Below are 22,239 nucleotides of genomic sequence, written 5' to 3'. Positions count from 1 at the left end.
TTTCGAAAAATCGATACAGGACATCTTGAGCTACCTCACTTGTCTGCGAAAATTTATGGTTGCAATGAAGTTTATCCCCATACATTGTTTAACCATCGGAACTGATTTCAGTTCAATCTGCTTAGTACGTAGTAGATTTAGGTCTTCTGACCATTACTTTGTTTCCAATAAGAACGCAAAATTGATTATTTTCTTCATTCCCATTCATTTTCTGTGAACATACATACTTTGGGCTAAATTCGGCTCTTAAGCTCTTGACCACAAGTAAATTTTCCTTCGTTTGATCGACACCGTGTACATTACAGTGTAACTTCCTCAGGATTGGTCGTGGAGTGTCGCCTGGCGGTGCTGGCGGAGCGCGACGTGTAATGTCGTCGCGTCGCACTGGCTCTTTATCGTGAGTACCCCACTTATCAGTCACATTGAACAAAATGTTTATTTTGTTCGATTCGATACATTGCCAAAGTAAGTGCTACCATCTACCGTTCTCGTCGGTACCTTGTGCATAGTAGGGTATGTTCTGCCACCTTGTGGGCTACATCGGAAGCATAAATGACATTTACGCCTTGCGCCAAAAATCTGACGGCTCCTATGCTGCCCCCTATAGTTCATGCACGGGGTCTATCTTGGCTCGCGAGTCGATGTCGCAATGAGTTTCCCCCCTTATTTTAACTGATCATTTAACATTCTTATTCGCTTTTTCCAGATAAGCAACACCAATGTCTAAAAAAAACGTTTGTGCCCCAAGCTAATGTTCAGCTACGAGTGCCCCGTTGTGTATAACAACCCGCTATTTGCTCGGTGCAGACGACCGAGTTGTAAGATTTGCCAAACGTAGATTGTATATGTCATATGTAAAGATCGAGCGTACCTATTTTGCTCAAGATTTTTTTTATAATGTATTTTTTAATTAATCTATAAATCTTATGCTTTATGCTACTTTTGATGTCTAGTCAAGCTTCAAGAACACTGTCCAATCGTTATGTTCTGTAAAAATTCTGGTGATGAAAAAATAAGCAAACTCTGTTAAAATACATTTACTTTTGTTTACTTAAAATGCAGTTTTTTCATCTTTCCTCAAAATAATCAAGTGTGTATTTTCAATATAAAAGAAACAAATGCATTATATTAAAACTATAGGTCTGATTGTACAAAGTCCCGACTAAACTTAAAATCACTTAATACTATCAAGAATTTCATTTCATTGATATCAGATTTGATACCCTATTCACAAGACAATGCAGCTCAAGTTTTATCAAAGTTACAAACCTGAACGTATTTGTTTAGTAACAAGTGACGAATAATCGAGTGAACAGGGCTTCCAACCTTTTCCATTTCTAAATTCAAATTGCACTTTTTAAGCTGTGCTTCATTTTTTTAGCACTAGCGACCCGATCCGATTTCGTACGGGTTAACTATTTTACACCTAAACCTTCCTTAAGAATAACCGCATGAACATCACAATCTTGACGTGTCTATTTTTTACCGGTTCCCTTCTTTCTAATGCTAAAAAAATAGGGTTGTCTGTAAAGTCGGTTTACGGACGATAATTTTGCGTAATAACGTCATAAGAAAACATTACCATTACATTACGTAACGTTACCATGGAGATCCGTCCACGACGTTACCAGGGAGATTTGTCAACAACGTGACACTTTTTCGTGCATGCTACCGGTGTTCATCAATTTATAAGATGTTATTACGTCAAAAAACGAAATATAGGTAGACTCTTTCTAGATGTGGATTTTGTATGTTATTACAAAAAAAGTAACATTAAAGAAGTTGCATTTTGAATTTAGAACATGTACATGAATCATTCACGTAAGAAAACAAGCGTACCTCTCAAGTTGCATTTTTAAATGATTTATATAGCAGTCCCTGTGATTGTACTAAGTTTTGGCGGCTGTCAGAAGAGCAGTTTCTTAGGCAGGGAACCGCCATCGATACTGTCCAGCAGTTTCCTCTTGAGTGTGGGCTTCTCCGTCTCGACCTTCGTGAAACTCGAGGGCATCGGGAGCTTGTTGCCCACTGTTGGGGCTGGCTTGTTGCTGCAGAATAAAATAACATCATCAAATAGGATAATATAATATATGTTAATGTGTTGCGTAGTGCCTCTATCGCAAAAAAAAGGGAAATACGGTAAGTACCGCAACCTCCAAAGATTTAGGGTCGGTTGCACCAAACTGTTTGCACCAAAGAATTCGCTTATTAGTGTTCCGTACAAAACTTTGTTCACGGAACACTAATTTATGGAAAGTTTCATAGTAATAAGCCGCGGCGCGCCGGCTGACGTTGATCAGGCTGCCAAGTGCGGATGGTGCAACTGGCACTTATTGTCCAATATTTCACTTGTCGAATTTTCATTTACGCGTATGGGTTTATTTTAAACGGACGGATTTTCCGAAGGGTTACAAATCAAACTAACCTAATTCTAATACCGAATAGAATCAGGAATGCTAATATTTTGGTTATTGGAATATTTTAGTTTTAATTAACTTAATAAGGTACTTCTAAAAACCGGGCAAGTGCGAGTCGGACTCGCGCACAAAGGGTTCCGTACCATAATGCAAAAAAAAACAAAAAAAAAAACGGTCACCCATCCAAGTACTGACCACTCCCGACGTTGCTTAACTTTGGTCAAAAATCACGTTTGTTGTATGGGAGCCCCATTTAAATCTTTATTTTATTCTGTTTTTAGTATTTGTTGTTATAGCGGCAACAGAAATACATCATCTGTGAAAATTTCAAATGTCTAGCTATCACGGTTCGTGAGATACAGCCTGGTGACAGACAGAAGGACGGACGGACGGACGGACGGACAGCGAAGTCTTAGTAATAGGGTCCCGTTTTACCCTTTGGGTACGGAACCCTAAAAATTACTATTTTCTAAAGCAGCGGTCAGCAACCAGCGGCCCGCTAACCTCTCGCTTGCGGCCCGCGAGCCTCCCTGGTTATTTTGTATTGTAGTACTGACGATCGAGAATGTCTGCTAAAGTCACAAATATCACCAAAGTGCGGCCCGCGTCATCTTCGTTAACTACTATGTGGCCCTTGGCTGCTAAAAGGTTGCCGACCGCTGTTCTAAAGGGTAAGTTATGATTTTTGAAATACACGCGTTCTGTCAAAAAAAAGAAGAAATGAAACATTATACTAACATTTTTCTAAGTTGATTTATCTGCCTGTGGGCTTACTGAAGTACGGCATCTGCAGCGCCTGCGTGCAGTCGCAGCATTTAGGCGGGAACAGCACGATCAGGCTCTGGAACAGTTGTATGAGGTCGTCGGCGGCCGCGCTGAAGATGTGCCGCAGCGGCTGCGCTGGGAACTGCTTATACTGCACGTAGTCCGGCACCCCTTTATTATCTAACTACCTGTGGGCTTACCTGAAGTACGGCATCTGCAGCGCCTGCGTGCAGTCGCAGCGTTTAGGCGGGAACAGCACGAGCAGGCTCTCGAGCAGTTGTATGAGGTCGTCGGCCGCCGCGCTGAAGATGTGCCGCAGCGGCTGCGCTGGGAACTGCTTGAATTGCACGTAGTCCGGCAGCCCCTTCATGCCCTGGAGACATTTAAAAAATATGCTGAACAGTGATTCCTAACCACTTTGGTGTTCAGGGGAGGTGCCTGACCTAATTGAGAAAGTTTTCTTATTTATGCTATAGGTGGCGAACGAGCAGGCTGATGATAGGCGATTACCGCCGCCAACACCAGGGGGGTTGTAAGTGCGTTGCCGGCATTTAAGATGGGAGTACGCTCTTTACCTGCAGGTTTGAAGGTCGTATCCATCCGGAAATACCGCAGGCGACAGTTCATTCCTAAATTTCTAGCAATATATTATTTATATAATATACTATTTTATGCCTTTTGGGGAAACTATGGAAGAAAGGAAGGAGTAAGTGCGAATCTCCGTAAGCGTGATGTAGGTTTCTACCAAATTACGTTCTGGCTCCCTAACGCCATCTGTTAGATTATTGTGGCACGACGTCGACAGTGACAGTTAGAGGAGACTACAAATCGTGATAATGTTACTAACAGGCCAATTCTCATCATTAGGTGTTCCAAACACTTGGAATATGCGCGTCAGCTGATCCAAGTCTGACTCTCCAGGCAAGAAGGGTACCCGGAGCAGGAGCTCTGCTAAGATGCAGCCGATGGCCCACATGTCCACACCTGTGCCGTACTGCCGAGCCCCGAATAAGAGCTCCGGTGACCTAGAATACAATTATTGAAAAATCCTATATGAAAATAGAACATCTTTTGTAACAAATATAGATAAAAGTGACTAAACCTTATTTTATTAAATCATTGATAGTATTTATAAGAAACTGGCATTAGAATAGGTACATCAGACACATGCAAAAATAAGGTACAGTCACCATGAGATATACCAGAGTGGCTAAGGTGCTCACAAATATCTGAACACACCTCTATTGTCAAGACGTTAGAGTGCATGATCAGATACATATAATACTTATTAATGAATATCCCTTTCATTACATGCCAGCAGCAAGTGTTTAGACTTTGCGCTCTTCATTTTATTTAACACATTTACTCTCCCAATCTGAATTGTCAACCTTACGGCTCTGTAATAGAGGCTTCTCGTGACCCATACACGGGGCACGGACAGTGAACATGTTAATAAACAATCAGATGAAAAACAGCAATTGTTTCTCGAATTTTAGGCCCCTAAATGTGTTTATGTATTTTTGCCTTACCTGTACCATCTGGTCACCACCTGATGTGTATTTATTCTGGTGGGAGACCCAAAAGCCTTGGCAAGACCGAAGTCACCAATTTTCAGTATTCCTTCACGATTTATCAATAAATTGTTTGGTTTCAAATCTCTGTGTAGTATCCAGTTCTGATGTAGATACTCTAAACCTTAAAATACAAATATTTTTATTAAGCTTATGGATGAGTGAAGCCTTCATTGTTTTACTAAATTTGAATAGGTACCTTATATTCTGAAAGCAAAATTTTATGCAATAAAATCTTAGAGGTTGACACATTTGTACTTTCAATGAGTAATTGAGTACTATAGTAGGTACTTTTAAGTAGGGTTTTCAACCTCTTTAGGGTTTAACCATTAACCAAGTACATAACTCCCCAAATGTCTGGGTTAATTAATTGTGTTGTATAATTAGAATTTTTTAAGATGTCCAAATTGTAGGAAGAGTTATTAAGAGGGGTAATTATGTGACCAACTATTGAAACTACTAGTTATTGAAACTACCATCCTCCTCTCTTTGTCTTATTGATTGTCCTGGTTGAATCCTCTGTGGCATTCGAGCCCAGGGTCCATATATATATATATATATATATATATATATATAAGAAAAAAATTACCTAAATTAATTATATAAAATTAAAAAGGTAGGTACTTACCACTCAATGTCATGATCATGTAAGCCTTCACATTAGCTGGGGTGAGCACAATGTTGCTGTCCTTAACTATTATCTCTAAGTCAGTGTCCATAAAGTCAAACACTAAAGATACATTTGATTTTTGTCCAAATACATCTGTAAAGTGAAAATATTTCCAATTGTAAGATACACATTTTACTAATATCAACCTTGGAAACAAATATAGTTTCAAAGAGTGAATAAGAGACTATAGGTTAATTGCGTCATTTAACCATCCAGTGCCTGTTTCTATCCACTTGGCATAGTTGCTACAGAATTGTGTATAATTTGAATATATGCCTGTATATTAAAATTATACACAACTCTTTGTACTATTGGTATCGCTACTGAGCTATCATACCATATTACAATAATAAAATTGATCCTGATAAAATTGTTCCTATCTTAGTTATGCCAAGTGATAACTTCCATAGGGTTTAACTAGGCATGACAACTTTATAATAAGTACAAAAAATTACAGGTCAAATACCTAATAATCCAATCAAGTTAACATGCTGCAGCTCCTGCAACAGCTTTATTTCTCTGAGTGCAGTCCTGTTTATGCCATCCTGAGCCTCCAAACGAGAACCTATTTTAATCTTCTTCACAGCCACTATTTTGTCAGTTTTCACATCTCTTGCTTTGTACACGGTTGCAAACTGAAATGCAACAATAAAAACAAAAGGTTGAGGTTATCAATGAATTTTGGGCTGGCTTTTATTTATTTATATTGTTACGTACATTTACAAACTTTAAAAATGTTTTTAATTAGGTTAGTAAATATGTATTTTGAGTAAATACTCACTTGGCCTTCTCCAAGGAAGTCAATTTTTTCATAACGTAAGGTAGGCTCTTCCATTGTAACTTTTTGTAGATTATTACAAGTAAATAGTATTTATCTTCTTCTCATTATGCTAGTAACTATACTAAGCAATAACTGCACAAAATACACCATTCATTTCTGAGTGCGTTGCCCTTTTTGAACTCGCCTCAAAACGATGGCAAATTCAAAATTTGACAAATTATGTTTTTTTTTCCTTACGTTGAGGGATGTCCATTCCATTGGTCCAAAGCAAAAACCGGTTTTTATTTAACAAGAAAATTGATTTAGCTGATGGTTTATTCATTGGCTCAAATAACTTTGAGTGCGTTTAAATACCTCACCTCTTCTAGCTGATAGTAAAGAAAATCAGATGTTAGCTTACTAGTCTTTGGATGCTAGTCACTGCGGTATTTCTATTGATTATATTATTTCTTTCAAAACTAATATATAAGTTAGAAAATAAATTTTCATGAGGTTTAGTTCCTGAAACTTCATTAATCTAATCTTTATCTTTATATAAATTAAATGGTATCAGAACGCACAATGATATAAAGCTGTCAGTTTGACATTTTGAATCTGTCATCTTTCTATACGTAATGTTGCTATTGTATTGTTGCAAGACGCGGTATCGGCAGCTTTTTTATAAATTATAAATGAATAATAATGGCTTCTACTAGTACTAATCACGTATACTACGAAGACATTCCACCTGGTACTCTCAATGAGGAGGATTTTATTTGCACCGAAAAAATTGTGCCAAGAAAAATAAAACCTCAAAATATTGTAGTTCGACTTATGGATAGAGAAATTTACGGCTCCCGGCGACCAGGGGCACATTTTCATGTTGTCCGTGAATACTATCAAAATGTTTTTCCAAATTTGACCATAGTCAATGTTGAAAAGCCACCGTGCTTCCTAAGAAAATTTAGTCCAGACGGGAAACATTTCATCGCGTTTTCTGCAGATCAAATGTCTCTAGAAGTAAGTTTCAACATATTTAAGGTCTTATCATTGTAATGTCTTGGTTTGTATTGTTAAAAATATGAATTATTGCAGATATATGAGTATCAGGGTGCAGCTGCTGCCGGAGACTTGGTTGCTGGTTATCCTCTGGACTTGTTAAATGCTGATGCTGACGTTCATTACAGGATAAGAACGCACATATTTTATAGGTTTTTTAAGGTAAGGATTGCTATTATGTGCCTACTCAATTAAAAAAAAACCTTTTATTTTTATGACTTTAACCTTTACAGCCAAAATTCACAGTGAATGTGTGCGTGCAAAGAGTGTTCGAGAGGCTACCGAACCACCCACCGATGGAGCAACAACTGAACAGAGAGTGTAGCCTGTTCACAGAAGATGGCCGCTATGTGATCATTGGCTCGGCTGCTCATATCCCTGATGACTTGAGACCTCACTTCTATCATATACATAGTAACAATGAAGCAGTAACACCAACTATAAGGTAATTGAATAATTTAAGCTTCAAACAAAACTCTTTAAGAAATAGTAAAAATAAATAAATCATTAATAGGATTCAATTATCAGGATTTGTTACTTGGCTTGTAATTATGCTGGCTCTCAGAAAGCAAAAACTATTGGAATGAAAATTGATTTTTTTCTAATTTATTAAAAAAAAATAACATTTTATATTTACAGGTCTGCTTTGGAGGACTACTCCCTTCATTTAGTAGATTTACACCATGGAAAGTTGTGTGACACCAAACATTTTAGAATAGACAAAATCTATTTATCACACAATCAAGGCATTTATCTGTACAAAGAAGTGTTGGCGGTGTTATCAGTGCAACACCAGACTATACACCTGTTTCAAATTGTAGACGGAATGCTGATAGAAATCAGGAAAATCGGCAGGTTTTGTTACGATGATGATCCTTTCCTAGTAAACTCAGTGTTTGCGCCACCAGCTAATGAGAGGCCGTTCCATGAGGAGACAATAAACAGCCTAAAGCATAGACTACTTGTGTTCTTGTTTAAAAGAGCCAAGTCCATCAGCGATGAGACAAAGGATCCTCTCGAATTAAGGAAGTTTTATAAATACTTTGACATGTTTAAAAGCTTAAGGATGTGGAAGATGCAGTTGTTAGATGAAGACCATTTATTTATAAAATACGCGAGCGAGGAAGTGGTCACACTGAGGGTGGCTGAACCAAATAGTCAATCATCATTTTTCGTCATTTACAATATTAGTCAAAGTAAAATACTGGAAGTGTATGAGAACACATCAGAGGGGCTGTTGCAATTATTTGAGAATTATTGTGACTGCTTTAGAAATGCCAGACTCTGTGCAGATTCACAGTTCACTTGTTCCCCTTCCAACAACTTGTATGCTAGACTGACACAGCAGAGATTTAAACAAACCATAGTGAGAGCCATCTACGGCGGCCGGACAGAAGCTACAAAAAGGATACTAGCTCAACTACCAATAAGTGCACAGTCTTATAGTGGATCTCCTTACCTAGACTTAGGATTATTTAGTTATGATGACAAATGGGTATCAGTTATGGAAAGGCCTAAAGCTTATGGAGAATATCCCATCAGGTAAGAATTAGTCAGTAATGTCAGTACTTCACATACAAATGTTAAAATTCTCAGATACAAATAATTATGTAAACTAAAATCATGTATAATGCCAATGTGTGTGCCATTTCGTGGCACTCTCTCTTTTTAGGTTTATGTTTTCTCTGTTCAGTATAAGTTTTTATTTTGTGTTTGTGCTCACGAATAAAATTATTTCTATTTCTATAAGTCCTTTACAAAATTTATGTTGTTTACTTGTGCTCATTAGCCTTAGAAGTTCTCAATAACTTCTGTAGACACTGAACCTCATTTTTAGTCATCTATTAAATTGTTTGTAGCGAATATCCTGTAGTGGATTGCAGTTTTAATAATGATTATATTCCTATCCAATGCCCGGGTCCACACAGAGCAAGCATTTTCAGGCAATTTCCTCGCGCGTATGCTCGCTCTGTGTGGACCCGGCTAATAAAGGCGCGTCTTACTAGAGTCAAACAAATTTGAACCTTTAACACATTCACTGCCCTCGACGCATATGTGCGTCCACCGTCATACAAGTTTGTTCCTAGGCCACGCCCCCTGGCAGTGAATGCGTTAATACGCTTGTTACGCTTCATATTTAAATAGCAGTGGCGTCGACTAGTAATATGCGTCCTACATAACGTTACTCAAGTGACCTTTATATTTCGTTGTAGATTTTACGCCCGCGACTCAGGCCTGCTCAAATTCAAGATCTACGCGGGTGTGTTGGGTCAGTCGGTGCCGGCGTCGGCGCGCCGCCTCGTCGCCTTCACGTTCCACCCCACCGATCCCTTCGCCATCTCCGTACAGCGCACCAACGCAGAGTACATCGTCAACTTTCACATCAGGAACGCTGTGTTGAGCTGACGTCCACTGTGCCCCCATAGAGCGGCTCAACTGGCTGGTTTTACCCATTGGCATAGACTGGCATAGGGACTGGCTTTACGGGCAATAATAATTAGGCATGAGAGGAGCCAGTACAGCGGTGTGAAAGCGCTACAGCGCGATTGGCTGATGAGTTCGCATCACGCGCGCCATTGGTTGACGAGTTCGCATTACGCGCGCTATTGGTCGCAACTAGTTGCGTCTGCACGATTGGCTGGAATTCGTGAGTAACAGCTGAGCTAGTACCATTTTTAGTGCCCCATTAGCCCGTCCTTAGATATTATACGTCAATGGTATTAGAGCTAATAGCTAGTTGGATTGTGACAATGTTTGTTGTGAGATGTGTGGCAATTGGCAGAAAACTTTATCACTCACTTTTGAGTATACATAGTTCATTTAGCGCGCTAAGAATTTAGGATAGTGAATTTCTGTATAATACATGTATATGCTTTAATGTAGAAGTGATAATAATGTTGATTGTTATAATCCTGTATAATATTTAAGAATGACTAATTTTACTAAACTAATGGTAAGAAATATTTGTATTATAAATGTTACATTGTTCAGAACAAAATGTAAGTAACCACTTTTGGATTATGCCTCTTGTTCAAATCTTTCGGAAAACGGAAACGGTCCGAAAGTAAAAAAAAAACTTTTCAAGAAATATGTTATAACCTATTCCCTTTGTTTATTTTTTAAATCTTATTAATGTCATAGTTATATGTTAACTGTGACATTGACAGATAACATATCGGCCTAGATATGTCTACAATCAAAACATTTATATAAAAATGGGGACAAAACACCAAAAATAATCAAGCCCTCTAACATACCCCATAAGATGAACAAACCGGTGCCCTAGGTTTCAAGATGCAATACTATTCACCGTATAACGGATGTCCGAATAACGAGGCTAACTTTTCTTACACACCAAGTAAGCATCTCTCATACCACTACTATACGTGCCTTTATAAAGCTGATGTGTGTACTTATTAAGCGTGCAGCTGAATTAGTAGGTAGAAACGATTAGTCTGTTCGGAAAGAGAAGAATCGCGATATGTATTGGGCCCCATATATTCCACGACTCTTCTCTTTCCACACAAACTCTAGGTTGCTGTCGTTGTATCCGATTCGAATGTGACTTAGATCAAGCCAAACCATCCTATAATTAAACAGTCGGAGAGCTTGTCATACCGATCCTATATGGCACCTATCTAGTTACAATATACATAACTTCACAAATTTTTATTGTTTTAACAATTGTGTCGGATTTATCTAAAAAACCTGTCTACCAAGTCCATTAGTGCTGAATATGGCAGTTTCAGCGCCACCAGTGTTCCCCCGCTTGCAAATAGTAGGCGAGGGCGACGTGACCTCGCTGACGCTGCCCGACGGGACACTTCAACTGTACTTCATACCCGTCTCGCGGAGTACCTGCTTCAACCAGTGGGGCCCCGTCCCAGCACTTTCAGCTTGGTTCATACGTACTATTCCTAATCTGTAAGTATTTGGGGCGACATCTAGAAGTTCAGAAATGCCAATAGATGGCGTTACACTGTAAACATAATATAGCGCACTTAATTATGATATTACATATTTGTGGTACTTAGTTCCACGCTGATTGATGTAAGATAAGATAAAGATAAGATAAAAAATAGTTTATTCAAGTAGGCATATTACAATGCGCTTATGAACGTCAAATAAACCTTTACCGGCTCCAACCGTACACCTCTGCCCCGAGAAGATTTAAATCCCCCTCAATTGGAGGAGGGTATCCCAATATGGGACCGGCAACAAACTCGGCGGGACACATCTTTTCAAAACATTATTACATCTTATAATTAACATGCATTACGAGTAAGTAAGAAAAATACAATTTAAATTACTATAGAATTCATGCAATTATACTCAGTGAGTACATAACTTTATAGAATTTGATATAAAAAATAAACATATATGTACATGAAATCACAAATACGTAGCGTACTTAAGTGTTTTCACATTGTCCTATCCGATATCGATGTACCTAGGTGCCTAATACATCCACAATGTCGGGCCGCGGGGTGTACTTGGGCGCGCTATAACCGCGAAAATCGAAGTTCGCAAATTGTGGGGATTTTTCTCTGTCTACTCTAATTACGCCTTCGTTGGAGTAAAAGAGAAAGATCCCCGCAATTTGCGAATTTCGGTTTTCGCGGTAGCCGCTCAGATATAGGTACGCGCACAAACAAAAATTATCGGTCCGAAAACTGACGGGGGCTCTTAAGTGTACATCAAATTTTTGTCCCTAGTTGCGTGGTTACGGTCTCCTGGGTCACCAAATGTACATTTTTATGGCAGTTATAAGCCCTATACGCTTGTTACATTTTAGTTGTCGACTGATATTGGCGTACAGCGAGTGCAAATTTGCATGAACACATTACGAATTGAATTGATTCATAAAGTAGCCACATAGTTTTGCAGCCGAGTGCTAATCATTTTTGTATTACATGTGTATAATAATAGTTTTGCAGCGCCTCAGCCGTTCGTGCCGAATTACCGAGACACTACACAAGTCAGCAACATCTTTCTAAAAAATAATGCAGTAAACGAAGAAATATCAAAACCTCAGTTCCAAGTTAGTAGACTATTTTTATTATATCTTTAATTCTTTATCTGTGACTTCCAAAATAATTTAAAATACTTACCATGACATAGAATTTTTCCACTTTTCATATATTTCTTATATCTTAAATGTCCGTTAGCGGTTCAAGATCTTAAGACATTTTAGCATTCACGTAGGGATTTGTTGTGTAGTAAGCAGTGACTCTTAACTATAAATGTCGGTAGGTACGTATAATAATTATTTGCAGTTCCACAGTGACCAAGCGACGTCATCAACAGACTTGCACTGCTTCAGCCAACCGCCGCACAACTTCTGGTACCCGCGGCAAACTGTCGAAACCCAAGCAGATTCCGGCGGATCCTGCAGAAGTTGCACCTGCATGCCAAGCAATCCTGAAACCCGCTGCAGCGATATGTCCATAGACGGCAAAGATGAAGACAAATCCACATGCTCGTGCCATAAAAAAGTTAACAAAGTTCGGTTCAGCTCGGACAGTATAAAATATGATAAGCACTGTGATAATTGTAAATGTAAGTGCAATGTGACGCGCTATACATCTGATAAGTCGAATTAAACCCCAGCAGTGCTACGCCCGATTATGCTATATAATGCCTCGGGCCGTTTATGCGACAACTATACCTCCGTCGAAGTAATCTGTCCCATGGGGTAATAAAAACCAAATTATATATTAATAACAGCGGCGTACAAGTGCGAGATGGTTTCGTACCGCCCAATGTACCATCACGCTCCGCGACTGCTGCGCCATTTAGGGTCCTAGCTAAATTGGTTGTTCAATACTTACACTATAGAATTCCCAATTTAGCAAGAACCCTAAATGGCATAACAATACTGTAGATTCAATGGAATTTCAACTCATAAATGAAACAAAGTAGCACTTCTTTTGTCTCTTAATACTTTCAAACAAAATTAAAAACAACGATTCAAACTTCCCTAGCCTTACTTTTATGGTTGGCGGCACGAAGATATTTGAAGATAACACTGCCGCTTCAAAGGGCAGATGATTTTGGCGCAGGTATACCGATTAATGGATGGGACATTAAAATGACAGAGGATGTTGAGTGAATTTATATTCTGTTATTATACATATACTTTATCCCTTAACATTATGTATTTACAGTGAAAATAAAAGTACAGTAATAAAAACAACTTGAGATTTGTATTCTCTTATGTTCAAATACGTAATGCACACGGAAACAATATACAACACGAAGACCACGGCAGTCCTTAGGCCATAGACCAGGAATCCTCTAGACCGAGTTTAGAGCAATTATTTCATGCAACCGATGATGCCAAAAATGCGGGGGTGCGCGGGACGAAGTGAGCGAGTCCCGTGCCGTGATTGGTCCGTTCAAAGACACGGACATCACACAAAGACACTTTCGACTCGGAGTAAAACTACCGTATGCGTGGCAGAGAGGGTAGCGCGACTATGCTCAGTCTGGAGGATGTTTTGTCTGTGCCTTAGGCTTACAACGAAATAACCATTTAGACTAGTGCACTTGTACGAGAAATTATAATAATTACCGTTAAAGGAAGACTCTAGCTAGCGGGAACATAGTTCACGTTTTCTTTCAAAATACATAGAATATACTTTGGTAGAAAAAAACTCTTCTGCCGACCGTCCCTCAATTTTCAAAGGCGTCATAAATAATAAATCGTAATAAACAATTTAACACTTAAAACTAGTATTGCATAATGAAAGTTTAAATAGATGAGCTGCAGTTTTTCATGCTTTCAGTTTGATGAGAAAACATAAATAAATGCATCGCTTTCCAGGCATAAATGGTGCAAACATAGACATATGTTATTTCAGTGCGGGTGCAGCTAAATGCGATATTGTGATGCAGTTTGTGCAGCGAGTGGCTAATCACAGTCAACATATACTTTGAAAATAATTGTTGTCTCATCCCAGAAACTGAATAAATATTTGCCTAAAAGAATACTAAACGGATAAAGTGGATAAAAAATTATGTAGAAGTTAGTTTGCCCGCAGAAATATATGGCGTTTTAGGTCGCCATATGGGGTGTAGTAACTATAAGCACTTGACCACCTAGTTTCCGCATTGTATGAAGTCGTGGTAGACAAAACTACACCTACAATATTTTTCCCCACGTTATTCGCTTTAGCATTTATTTATCTAAAATATATGAAAAAAGATTTGCCATATTTTCAGAAGGTTAGCCGCGGAAACGAATTCAAAATGGAAATACATTGAATAATCCATTATAGTTCCAATGTAATCACACTCATATGTACATAATATAATATGGCCACTGCAAACATTAAAACTGGCGTTCGGGTGGATTCGTAATAGACATGCACCAGCTTAGACATTATGTGGGCCATACTGAAAGTATCTGTATTCTCATATATGAGGCGACTTATTTTTTCTCAGGCAGGCCTGTCCAGGAATTTTCAGTATGCCCTAATTATTACATAAAACATATCACAAGCTATCCCTTTAGTTATAAACTGACAGCACTCTACATGAGATTCAAAATCGTGGACAATACACCGTTTAATTTATCTCATAATCAATATAACTCTATTACATTCATCTCATACATCGCAAAATCAACCTTTTGTGTACATATACTATCAATTTTATAATAGCACAACCTGAAAGTTGGCCGCTGCAACTTTTCGCTTTATCACTAAAGCATTATCTTACCAAGCTACTAGACAAAGTGCAAATCAATGCATTACATTACAATTAATCACTAACGCACATTTTCTAAACTGCATACAGTAGTTAAGCAGCGCTTCGGTCTCAAGTGTATTCTCACTTTAACCCTTTTCCAGGCATAGTACGATATATCGACCACACGCGCCAAAAGAATTTCAACTTTAGCATTCGGATTTAAAATTCAAATTAAATTGCACTTTCGGGAAATGTGACTTCCTTTAAAATGAGACATCAAAGCTGGATTAATTGGAATATATTCGAATTTTTTGGGAAAACCTTGTAGCTTGGTGCGGTCTGGAAAAGGGTTAAACTGCACTTTACCGAATTAGCTAATTGTGTAAAATCATCAGAAAAACTAAACACTAATGGATCTACACTCATCACTGGGTTACATTATATATTATAAGAATTAATCATTTTGTAGCTATTAAATCTTCCGAAAAATACATAACTCCTGCATTTTTGCGCATACAGTTGACAGCAGAAGTTGGCTAGCGGGCGAGGTGTTCAAAATTACCTTGACACGCTCTTATTCTCTTAACAATAAAGTCGTGTCAAGATCATTTTGAACTCCTGGCCCGCTTAGCAACTTCTGCTGCTGACTGTACAACAAGGTGTATAGTTTAAGTGCATGCAGTAGTTTCTCGCTATAACGTTATCAGTCGTCTTATCGGTTTACTGTGGAAATTATAATTATGATACAAACACTATTACAAACTTTATTTGACTAGACAGTAGCATAGTACCGACAAACAACCGAACGCGGTCCATAATGGGTGGAATATTTACCGTAATAATTCGTTACGCATTTAGGCCTCAAATAAGGATAAAAAACAATAGTACACATAATACTAAACTCGGTCAATTTTCCCTCAATTACACACCAATTTTACACGCTACCTAAACTAGATTAGAAATACTCCATGAGGAAGTGTCTTTAAACATAATATCAAAATAATTTAGTACTTAACTATAGGTTACTTTTAAAATACATTTTGCAACTTCACAGCACTTTACCTAATCCTGTGTGAGAATGGATGTAGAGTCTAAGTTATATCTTTCCTAGCGCCCTCGGCCGTCCGCGCCGCTCACTGTGAACAAATAATTCAATGTTAGTATAATATATGGACAGAAATGACCAAATAAAGTGGATACTTTATTGTAGAAATGGCAATAGTTTGATGCCCATTCCGTTTATCTGGTAGAAGTATGGGATCGCTCTCTATAAAAGAACTGGCAATGCCATCAAAATCTATACTATAGCCTAGCGGTCGGCAACCAGCGGCCCGCGAACCTCCCTGGCTATGTTGTATGTAATATTGACAAATGACAATGTCTGATAAAGTCATAAATATGTATTAACAAAGTGCGGCCCGCGTCCACTTCGTTAACTGCTATGTGGCCCTCGGCTGCTAAAAGGTTGCCGATCGCTGCTATAGCCAATTCGCCAAAATTGCGTCCACAAAACTAGGGCGGTTGAAACGCTTGAATAGTGATTCTCCTAGCGTAGTATAGTAGACTGACCGGGTGGGGCTGGACATGGTCCTGCGCTAGCGCCTGGTCGCGGATGGCGGCGAGCGTGCGGCGCGTGGCGGCGAAGGTGGGGCGCTGCGCGGGGTCGGCGTGCCACGCGCCGCGCATGACGTCGTACGGGCCCGCCGGGCAGCCCTCCGGCGCCTCCATGCGGTACCCGCGCTCCACGTGCCGCACCACCTCCGCCAGCGGCTGCGAACACAACCAACATAAACTTATACTACCTCTCCTCCCACAACACATACGCTATGGAACTTCAACATAACAAATATCAATACTATACGGTCCGGTACGTTTGTTATAAAAAAAACTTACAATTCTAGGATATGGCACCCTTCCAAACGAGTAGATCTCCCAGAGCAGGATACCGAAACTCCACATGTCAGACTTATTTGAAAATTTCTGAAACAATATAAAATATAAATCAATATTTCTATATACAATATATATACAGTGGTACAACTAAACGAAATTAATAACTAGCTTAAATATAAAATAGGCCCCTAAGGCGTTGTACCAAAGATGCTGGCGGCATTTCCCTGCTGTATCGCAATACTGATACGTATGTAAATAAATGATTTAAAAAATATTTCTATATTATATCACACTAGAAACTAGAATAAAACAGGAATTCAAAAGCCCGATATAGCTAGTGCCGTCATATCTATAATATCCTTATCATAGGAACACACGGAGCCCTTGGCTCGGCCACCGAAATTTTCATGCAGCCCAGTAAGTGAGTGGTTGTTTCCTGAATGGTGAATACGTACGTTGTACTTGAGCGCCTCTGGGGCGGTCCACTTGATGGGCAGCTTGGCCTGCAGGCGCAGCTGGTCGGCGGGGTCGTCGGTGGCCTGGTCGGTGCGCGCGAGGCCGAAGTCCGCCACCTTGGCGCTCCCCTCCGCGCTGATGAGCACGTTGCGCGCCGCCAGGTCGCGGTGCACCACGCGCTGCCGCTCCAGGTACTCCATGCCGCAGCACGTGTCGCTGCAACACACAATCATCATTCTTATACAAACAAGACTTACGGCCCGATTCGGGAAATGAATTAGAGACTCACTAGATATGAAATAGTAAATGAATGAATGAATGAAAACATTTATTTTCAGGCAACTATTGGCCCATAGATAAATACCTTAAAACTAGCATACATATTAATACAAAATATATCTTAAAACTAAAAACACAATTATGGCTGCGATGCAGTTCGCAACCCCGCAGTGTCAGGGAGCCGGCCGCGGAACCGCCGGAACTTGACACCCTTCGGCCAAAACTCCTCCTTGGTGAAGGTCGCTAGATGTTCAGTCGGAACGCTCAGCACAAAAGAATTAAAATTCACATTGTGTCGAGATTCCAACTTCACGACCCTCAGGATGAATCCGGACTTGGCTCGTACATACTTCACGATCTCCTCGACCTTCGTAAGGTAGTGTAATCGGGACACATACAGCAGCGTCGTCGGTGTTGCAGGACGCAGCAAATGGTTAGGTCCAGTCGGTGCGGTACCGCACTGATTCGGACGAGCTGACTTCTTTCTCCTCTCCACCTTCTTGAAGCCATCTCTGTCGCATCCGGACTCTTTTAGAGTCAGCTGTGACCGATCCTTGTGAACAGGTTCACGAAGGCTCTGCACCCCTTTCTTCGGCCGCTGCTTAGACTTGGACAAAGCAGGCGGCTTAGCGGCAGTGGCAGCGTAGGAACGTTTTGGGGTCAACGTACTCTCGCGTGACGTGCGCGTCTCCGGTGACGTAGACGGGCGGGCGGCGGGGCGCGGGTCAGCGGTCGCCTGCTCAGCAATCGCCGACGCATCCAAATTCGCGGACTCGAAACCGCCGATGGACGCATTCCGCGCAACGTGACACACGGCTATGCTAGAGTTATCTGACCTACATTCCGAACTAGCACTACGTATTAACGCTAATTCAGAACGTAATTCACTGATGGTATTGTTCGATACCTCCAACTTAGCCTGCATTTCAGCCAGACTGTCCTTCAGGAAAATTATATCCTTTAGCAGCCTGGAAACGTCAACATGGTCCAACGAGACGACAGGTAGCCGATGTAGGTCCTTCGCCACGAAAGAGGGCATGTTTGATGAATCGGTCCCCTTGAACACCGAGATGATGTCCCGTAGACTCTTCACGCCTCCATCTCTTCGTCGTGATGGCATTTCGTCGGCTTTGCCGAGCGTCTGGTAGAGCAGCGCCTTGCCACTACATATGTCCTCCTCCTGGAAGCTGGACTTGCAGATCTGCACGATGCTGGTCTCATCCAAAGTCACGGTGGCATTTTGAATAAATGCCAACAACTCGTTGACTACGACTTGTGGTGAAGTCATAGCGGGTAAGCAGGCAGCGGCTATTGCCGCGCGGTTCGCGAATTTTAAAATTCGTGCAGTGCACTACGGCACGACCGCTTCCGGCCGCGCATTGCAACGCACCCGAGTAGAGTAAAGATATGTGTCGTTCCACTGCAAAAGGTACTTTATGGCGTCTGGTGCCGCGATTCGGGAAATGAATTAGAGATTCACTAGATATGATAAATTAAGATATGTGACGTTGGAAAAAGGTACCTTATGGCGGCTGCCGCTTACGTCACATAGCGCAGCAATAATATTGGAGCAGCGTTAATAATAGCGTAAGCGCCAACCGAGATAAGGTACCTTTACCCATGGGACGTCACATATTTTTACTGTATCGTATCTAGTTAATCTCTAATTCACTTCCCGAATCGCGTCGTTAACCGAAGTTTTAAATCTAGACATTTAAAAACGCCCTTGACAATAGCGGGTAGCTCCGCATCGCCAGACGGGCGATATACCACTGTCACAACGCGACATCCGTCGGTCGATCCCTCGCACGTCTGCATGTCGTCTAATGCAGACGACGCGGTACGGCAAGCTAGATACTTGAGCCGTGTATCTGGTTAGCGCGCTGAACGGCGAACTTAATTATTGCGTCGCCGTGCAATATCTCCGGGGCAACCACTATCATATCCATTCACGCGCATAATCTCGCAAAGCTGATGCCTGCTACTCAGATAACCTTATCCTTCAAATATGTATATATGGTACTGTGATCTCACTAGGCGAAGTTGATCTGGTCCCGCTGCGTGACGTATTGGCGGCCGCGGCTGCGCAGGTAGTCGAGCAGCGAGCCCTGCGCGCAGTGCTCCGTCACCAGGCAGGTTCCCGACGAGCTGAACACCAGCCCCAGTAGATAACCTTATCCTTCACATCAGTAGAGATGGCAGAGTGAATTCACTAGGCGAAGTTGATCTGGTCCCGCTGCGTGAAGTAATGGCGGCCGCGGCTGCGCAGGTAGTCGAGCAGCGAGCCCTGCGCGCAGTGCTCCGTCACCAGGCAGGTTCCCGACGAGCTGAACACCAGCCCCAGTAGATAACCTTATCCTTCATATCAGTAGAGATGGCAGAGTGAACTCACTAGGCGAAGTTGATCTGGTCCCGCTACGTGACGTAATGGCGGCCGCGGCTGCGCAGGTAGTCGAGCAGCGAGCCCTGCGCGCAGTGCTCCGTGTCACCAGGCAGGTTCCCGACGAGCTGAACATCAGCCCCAGTAGATAACCTTATCCTTCAAATATGTAGAGATGGTACTGTGAACTCACTAGGCGAAGTTGATCTGGTCCCGCTGCGTGACGTAATGGCGGCCGCGGCTACGCAGGTAGTCGAGCAGCGAGCCCTGCGCGCAGTGCTCCGTCACCAGGCAGGTTCCCGACGAGCTGAACACCAGCCCCAGTAGCCGCACCAGGTTCTCGTGCTTTAGGGACCTGGACACACAAAATATAATTTATTAAAATGATCTTATAGGAAGCATATGTCATGTTGCAAGGATATCGGCTACAAAAACCACTAAAGATCGTCGTCAGTCCAGGGCAATCCTCTTCTGGACATGAGTTTCTTAAGACCAAAAGTCTCATTCACTGAAGCCAAAATTCATGAGCAATCAATTTATAACGACGAACGATACGCCTTTTGGCTTACGGGCAGCACGAATGTGAAGCAGTATTCCATGAAATTGTCTACAGTTGTCCCGTACAAACGAGAATTCTTTTTCTGTGACAAATAGTTATAGACGATCCGTGGAATGCTCCTGAACGCCATGTCACAATGGATCACAAGAATTTAACACTTTTCGACAGGAGGAACCTTTGCGCGATCAGTAAAAGACCATCGACCGGCCAACCCCATCAACGTGTTTATATTGTTTATGCAACAAGTACTCACGCCATGACGGAGGCCTCAGCACGGAACTTGCTGGCCGCCTCGCGGTCCTTGAGGATCTTGACGGCCACCTTGAGGTTGCCGTTGAGGATGCCGAGCATCACGTCCCCGAACTCGCCCTTGCCGATGTTCTCGCGGGTCTCCAGGTCACTGTGTCATGCGACAAGTACTCACGCCATGACGGAGGCTTCAGCACGGAACTTGCTGGCCGCCTCGCGGTCCTTGAGGATCTTGACGGCCACCTTGAGGTTCCCGTTGAGGATGCCCAGCATCACGTCCCCGAACTCGCCCTTGCCGATGTTCTCGCGGATCTCCAGGTCGCGCTCGTTGATTATCCAGCCTGGATATTTTATGAAAGGTTAAACAATTAAATAGTGGGGCGTAGCGTTATGGCAGGGTAACGTTACCAATACAGACAGTAGTTCCCTTTTTTACTTCTAAGTACATAAATTAAACAGAGACCCCTGAAGATTTTTTTCGTTGATGATGTTAATGAAACCCTGGTAGATGGAATATTAAGGAAACTTCCAGAAACTGAGTTATGTGAATACTAACGTGCGTCTAGGAACTTGGCAGCGTCGACGGTGTCCTGCGCCGGGGGTTGTTGCTGCGCGTACGTGGGCGCGAAGTGCGCCGGCGCCGGCACCGGCGGCGTCGGCGGGTACGGCGGCGGCTGCTGCAGGGGATACACGTTACGTTACTACTGGGACTCTAGCGCGTAGGTAGCTACGTTTTCAAGAAAAGCCGCGTAAATGAGTGAGGTACGCAGCGGGACAAGAGATTTGTCGAAAGGATCAATGCTGACTACCGTTTATATCCCAACCGCAATTTATTTCAGCGGCAGTGTAATCCTCACCTGTCAAGTGCGCACCCGATATGTCTCAATTTATACCGGTACACGTATCAGTACAGCCATGAACGCATTTGGGGTTGCAAAAGCGACCACGCACAGTTGCATACAATTTTTTAAATTAAACTTCAAATTTTTTAATTAAGCTCTCTGTATAAATGACCCAAGACTTGTCGAAGCAACTTGTTTTAATATCTGGGATTTAAAAGCAGTTTCAATATAGTATGAGTTTTCTCAAATGATTTTTACGCCCAAGACCCTAATCTGTCAAACAAAAGCCGTTTCTTTTATGACGAGCCCGAGTTTCCAACTTTGGCGCGTGGCAAAGCAACAATGCTGTTTAATAAGCAACTGAATCGCGATAGTATTAAAGTTCAAATTCGAGCGCTGTGTATTCTACTATACTGGATGATTCTACGAAGCAGGAGGTCCCGGGTTCGAATCCTGATAAGGGCATTTATTTGTGTGTTTATCACAGTTATGGATGTTCTATGTATATAAGTATTTACATATAATTATATATTATATACATCGTCCTCTAGTACCCACAACACAAGCCTTATTGAGCTTACCGTGGGACTAGATTGATCTGTGTAAAATTGTCCTATAATATTTATATTTTTACAAGCTTTTATTTA

At 41.4% G+C, this 22,239-nt stretch overlaps 4 protein-coding genes and 1 long non-coding RNA gene across 7 annotated transcripts in view; 3 read left to right on the top strand and 2 right to left on the bottom strand.

The window, feature by feature from the left end:
• The first annotated feature begins 306 nt into the window (after positions 1–306).
• Positions 307–1,057, top strand: LOC134669495 (uncharacterized). Its single transcript, XR_010098910.1, has 2 exons — positions 307–397; positions 707–1,057. It is a non-coding gene; the product is annotated as an uncharacterized LOC134669495 (long non-coding RNA).
• LOC134669494 (cyclin-dependent kinase 7) lies at positions 1,023–6,405 on the bottom strand. The gene is made up of 7 exons (XM_063527081.1): positions 6,205–6,405; positions 5,890–6,058; positions 5,382–5,516; positions 4,712–4,877; positions 4,030–4,207; positions 3,383–3,555; positions 1,023–2,048 (listed from the first exon to the last, which is right to left on the bottom strand). Exons 1-7 carry the CDS (start codon positions 6,256–6,258, stop codon positions 1,907–1,909), a joined length of 1,017 nt encoding a protein of 338 aa, XP_063383151.1. The 5' UTR covers positions 6,259–6,405; the 3' UTR covers positions 1,023–1,906.
• A 435-nt stretch (positions 6,406–6,840) lies between these two features.
• LOC134669500 (DET1 homolog) lies at positions 6,841–10,344 on the top strand. 2 transcript variants are annotated; one of them, XM_063527089.1, is made up of 6 exons: positions 6,841–7,203; positions 7,279–7,404; positions 7,476–7,687; positions 7,882–8,784; positions 9,456–9,685; positions 9,969–10,344. In XM_063527089.1, the coding sequence occupies exons 1-5, from the start codon at positions 6,886–6,888 to the stop codon at positions 9,646–9,648; spliced, it is 1,752 nt and encodes a 583-aa protein (XP_063383159.1). In that variant the 5' UTR covers positions 6,841–6,885; the 3' UTR covers positions 9,649–9,685; positions 9,969–10,344. The 2 variants fall into 2 exon arrangements, with proteins under 2 accessions (XP_063383159.1, XP_063383158.1); XM_063527088.1 differs by having other exon boundaries at positions 9,456–10,344.
• A 54-nt stretch (positions 10,345–10,398) lies between these two features.
• LOC134669502 (uncharacterized) lies at positions 10,399–13,438 on the top strand. Of its 2 annotated transcripts, none has more exons than XM_063527092.1 (4): positions 10,399–10,600; positions 10,992–11,166; positions 12,172–12,283; positions 12,519–13,438. In XM_063527092.1, the coding sequence occupies exons 1-4, from the start codon at positions 10,537–10,539 to the stop codon at positions 12,843–12,845; spliced, it is 678 nt and encodes a 225-aa protein (XP_063383162.1). In that variant the 5' UTR covers positions 10,399–10,536; the 3' UTR covers positions 12,846–13,438. The 2 variants fall into 2 exon arrangements, with proteins under 2 accessions (XP_063383162.1, XP_063383161.1); XM_063527091.1 differs by having other exon boundaries at positions 10,986–11,166.
• A 2,381-nt stretch (positions 13,439–15,819) lies between these two features.
• Positions 15,820–22,239, bottom strand: part of LOC134669501 (tyrosine-protein kinase CSK) — a 63,307-nt gene continuing 56,887 nt past the window's right edge. Inside the window, exons 10-16 of the mRNA XM_063527090.1 lie at positions 21,307–21,427; positions 20,926–21,091; positions 20,136–20,297; positions 17,283–17,499; positions 16,828–16,914; positions 16,519–16,704; positions 15,820–16,066 (exon numbers count right to left, since the gene is read on the bottom strand). Of these exons, the coding sequence (XP_063383160.1) occupies positions 16,031–16,066; positions 16,519–16,704; positions 16,828–16,914; positions 17,283–17,499; positions 20,136–20,297; positions 20,926–21,091; positions 21,307–21,427 (975 nt within the window). The 3' untranslated portion in view covers positions 15,820–16,030. The remainder of the gene's footprint in view (positions 16,067–16,518; positions 16,705–16,827; positions 16,915–17,282; positions 17,500–20,135; positions 20,298–20,925; positions 21,092–21,306; positions 21,428–22,239) is intronic.

Source organism: Cydia fagiglandana, chromosome 12 (assembly GCF_963556715.1).
Source record: "Cydia fagiglandana chromosome 12, ilCydFagi1.1, whole genome shotgun sequence".
Lineage (NCBI taxonomy): Eukaryota > Metazoa > Arthropoda > Insecta > Lepidoptera > Tortricidae > Cydia > Cydia fagiglandana.
This window is presented reverse-complemented; position numbering and strand designations above follow the sequence as displayed.

Coding starts and splice junctions, on each gene's coding strand:
- LOC134669494 (XM_063527081.1), bottom strand. CDS start 6,258: ATGGAAGAGCCTACCTTACGTTATGAAAAAATTGACTTCCTTGGAGAA. Junction 4,208..4,711: donor GTGGTGACCAGATGGTACAG/GTAAGGCAAAAA, acceptor ATTGTATTCTAG/GTCACCGGAGCTCTTATTCG. Junction 2,049..3,382: donor CTGCAGATGCCGTACTTCAG/GTAAGCCCACAG, acceptor TTTATTCTGCAG/CAACAAGCCAGCCCCAACAG.
- LOC134669500 (XM_063527089.1), top strand. CDS start 6,886: ATGGCTTCTACTAGTACTAATCACGTATACTACGAAGACATTCCACCT. Junction 7,204..7,278: donor CAGATCAAATGTCTCTAGAA/GTAAGTTTCAAC, acceptor GAATTATTGCAG/ATATATGAGTATCAGGGTGC. Junction 7,405..7,475: donor TATTTTATAGGTTTTTTAAG/GTAAGGATTGCT, acceptor TAACCTTTACAG/CCAAAATTCACAGTGAATGT.
- LOC134669502 (XM_063527091.1), top strand. CDS start 10,537: ATGCAATACTATTCACCGTATAACGGATGTCCGAATAACGAGGCTAAC. Junction 10,601..10,985: donor TAACTTTTCTTACACACCAA/GTAAGCATCTCT, acceptor TGAATATGGCAG/TTTCAGCGCCACCAGTGTTC. Junction 11,167..12,171: donor ATACGTACTATTCCTAATCT/GTAAGTATTTGG, acceptor GTATAATAATAG/TTTTGCAGCGCCTCAGCCGT.